The 2,231-nt window shown below is 37.9% G+C and overlaps 1 protein-coding gene across 1 annotated transcript; it reads left to right on the top strand.

The window, feature by feature from the left end:
• Positions 1–408: 408 nt before the first annotated feature.
• On the top strand, positions 409–1,963 carry LOC122303955 (desmethylxanthohumol 6'-O-methyltransferase-like). The gene is made up of 2 exons (XM_043115950.1): positions 409–1,206; positions 1,565–1,963. Exons 1-2 carry the CDS (start codon positions 439–441, stop codon positions 1,862–1,864), a joined length of 1,068 nt encoding a protein of 355 aa, XP_042971884.1. The 5' UTR covers positions 409–438; the 3' UTR covers positions 1,865–1,963.
• The last annotated feature ends 268 nt before the right edge of the window (positions 1,964–2,231 follow it).

The raw sequence follows: 2,231 nt of genomic DNA, 5'->3' as shown, positions 1-2,231 counted from the left end.
TGTGAAGTTTTATTGAATATGTTGGGAATATGAGAATAAATTGTGAATTTGTTTGTGAACGTTTATTGAATATGTTGGAAATATTGGAAGTTTATGTGAAAATATTGTGAATTTGTTGTCATTTGGTCACAATATGTTGGGAACATTTTGATTTGTGATTATTGTGAATATATGTTTTTTTTTTTTTATTATTGTGAGAATTAGTGGGGTTATACGGTTAAAGAGAAAGTTACTTTATTTCTCAAAATTTATCATGGATTGCATTAATTAGGAGGATTTATGGGGTTTAAGATAGTTCCCAAGGATCCATGGCACCGGCTTTGGGAGTTCTACCTTCCCTCCCCATAGGCAGGGGCATGTAGCTACCAAACTCTACCCTCTCTCTCTTTATATACCAATTGAAAGTGCACGAGTAGTACCCCATAAGAGAGTGAGAAAATGGAGCTCACAACTATGGAGGCAATGATACAAGGCGAAGCAAAGCTTTGGGAAAACATATTTGCCTTTACGAACTCCATGGCACTGAGATATGCCTTGGAGCTCGGCATTGTTGACATCATACACTCCCATGGTGGCCCAATCACTCTATCCCAAATAGCTGCTGGTATAGACTCTCCCTCTCTAAACATCGAGAACCTAGCACGCTTAATGAGATTGCTAGTGCGCAAAGATATCTTCACCACTCATCATCAGCAATCAGACTCTGGGGAGATCACTATCTATGGTTTGACACCTCACACATCAAGATGGCTCATGCAAGGCTCTGAATTTAGCCTGGTTCCATTCATAATGATGCAAACCCATCCAGAGTTAATGACTTCATGGCTTTTCCTTAGCAAATGTGTCAAGGAAGGTGGCACTGCTTTCAGCCAGGTCCATGGTTGTGAGATAATAGACTTTGCCCAAAAGAACCCTAAATTCAATAAAATGTTCAACGATGCAATGGCATGCACGGCCAAGCTCGAGGCAGAGGGCATCTTATGGGGATACAGAGATGGGTTTAGTTCCATTAATGGCTCATTGGTGGATGTGGGAGGTGGGACTGGTGAGATGGCGGCTAAGATTGTGAAAGCACACCCACACGTCAAAGCCATCAACTTCGATCTGCCTCATGTTATCACAACGGCACCAATGCACCAAGGGGTCTCCCATGTCGAGGGTAACATTTTTGGGGCCATTCCTAATGTCGATGCAATTCTATTAAAGGTATTAAATCGGTCCAATCATCAGTTTCAAATCAATTTATCAATGTTTGAGTAGATTCACAAATATATTTAGTCTCATTCGTTCATTTGCTAGGTTAACATGTTAGGTGACAATTCAACCATTTGTTTGATTATATGTAAGCCAAATATATATGCCATGTCTATATTTTTACCTCAGAAGTTCAACTCGATTCTAAAGGATGTATTCTTATTGTATTAACACTACATGATTAACTTGCCAAGTGTTTCCATGCCGATGCTTGTACCAGTAGCTTTGATATAAACCATTATATGCACACCCATACAGACTACATACACGCAAAGTCGACTCATGTGAATTTTTTCATTTCTTCATGTAGAGAGTACTGCATGGTTTTAGCGATGAAGATTGCATCAAGATCTTGAAAAACTGTGCAAAGAAAATACCAAAGAAGACTGGGAAGATTATTATTGTGGAACATGTTCTAGAGCCCAACGGAAATGGACCGTTTGATGAGACAGGCTTAGTAATGGATTTGTTAATGATGATTCTCACCTCGAGTGGAAAGGAGAGGATAGAGTTGGATTGGAAGAAATTGCTCAAAGAAGGAGGCTTTTCCCACCACAAGATCATCAAGATTCCTGCTTTTCTATCAATTATAGAGGCCCACCCAGCATGAAATTAATAGAGAATTAGTAAAGTCTCTTAATTTATATGATATGGCTAGCTATTGCAGCAATGAATAAAAACAAAGAAATAAAGAGTTTTGAGTTTTTAAGATTACTGAGTTAACCCAACTAATTGCAGCTACTTTAAAGTAAAACTTACAACGAAAATTTTCATCCCAAAAAGTAACATTTTCGTCGCCAAATTGTTTTGGTAATGAAAAAAAATCAGCCTAGTATCGTTGTCCCAAAAGATTTTTTTGGCATGAAATTTAACTTTTCATTCCAAAAACTCTTTTTTTGGGGCAAAATTTAATGAAACCGTTCGATAGCATTCGAACATAAATTTGATTATGAGAGGAAACATTTTCATCCTAAATT

Source organism: Carya illinoinensis, chromosome 3, assembly GCF_018687715.1.
Source record: "Carya illinoinensis cultivar Pawnee chromosome 3, C.illinoinensisPawnee_v1, whole genome shotgun sequence".
NCBI lineage: Eukaryota > Viridiplantae > Streptophyta > Magnoliopsida > Fagales > Juglandaceae > Carya > Carya illinoinensis.
This window is presented reverse-complemented; position numbering and strand designations above follow the sequence as displayed.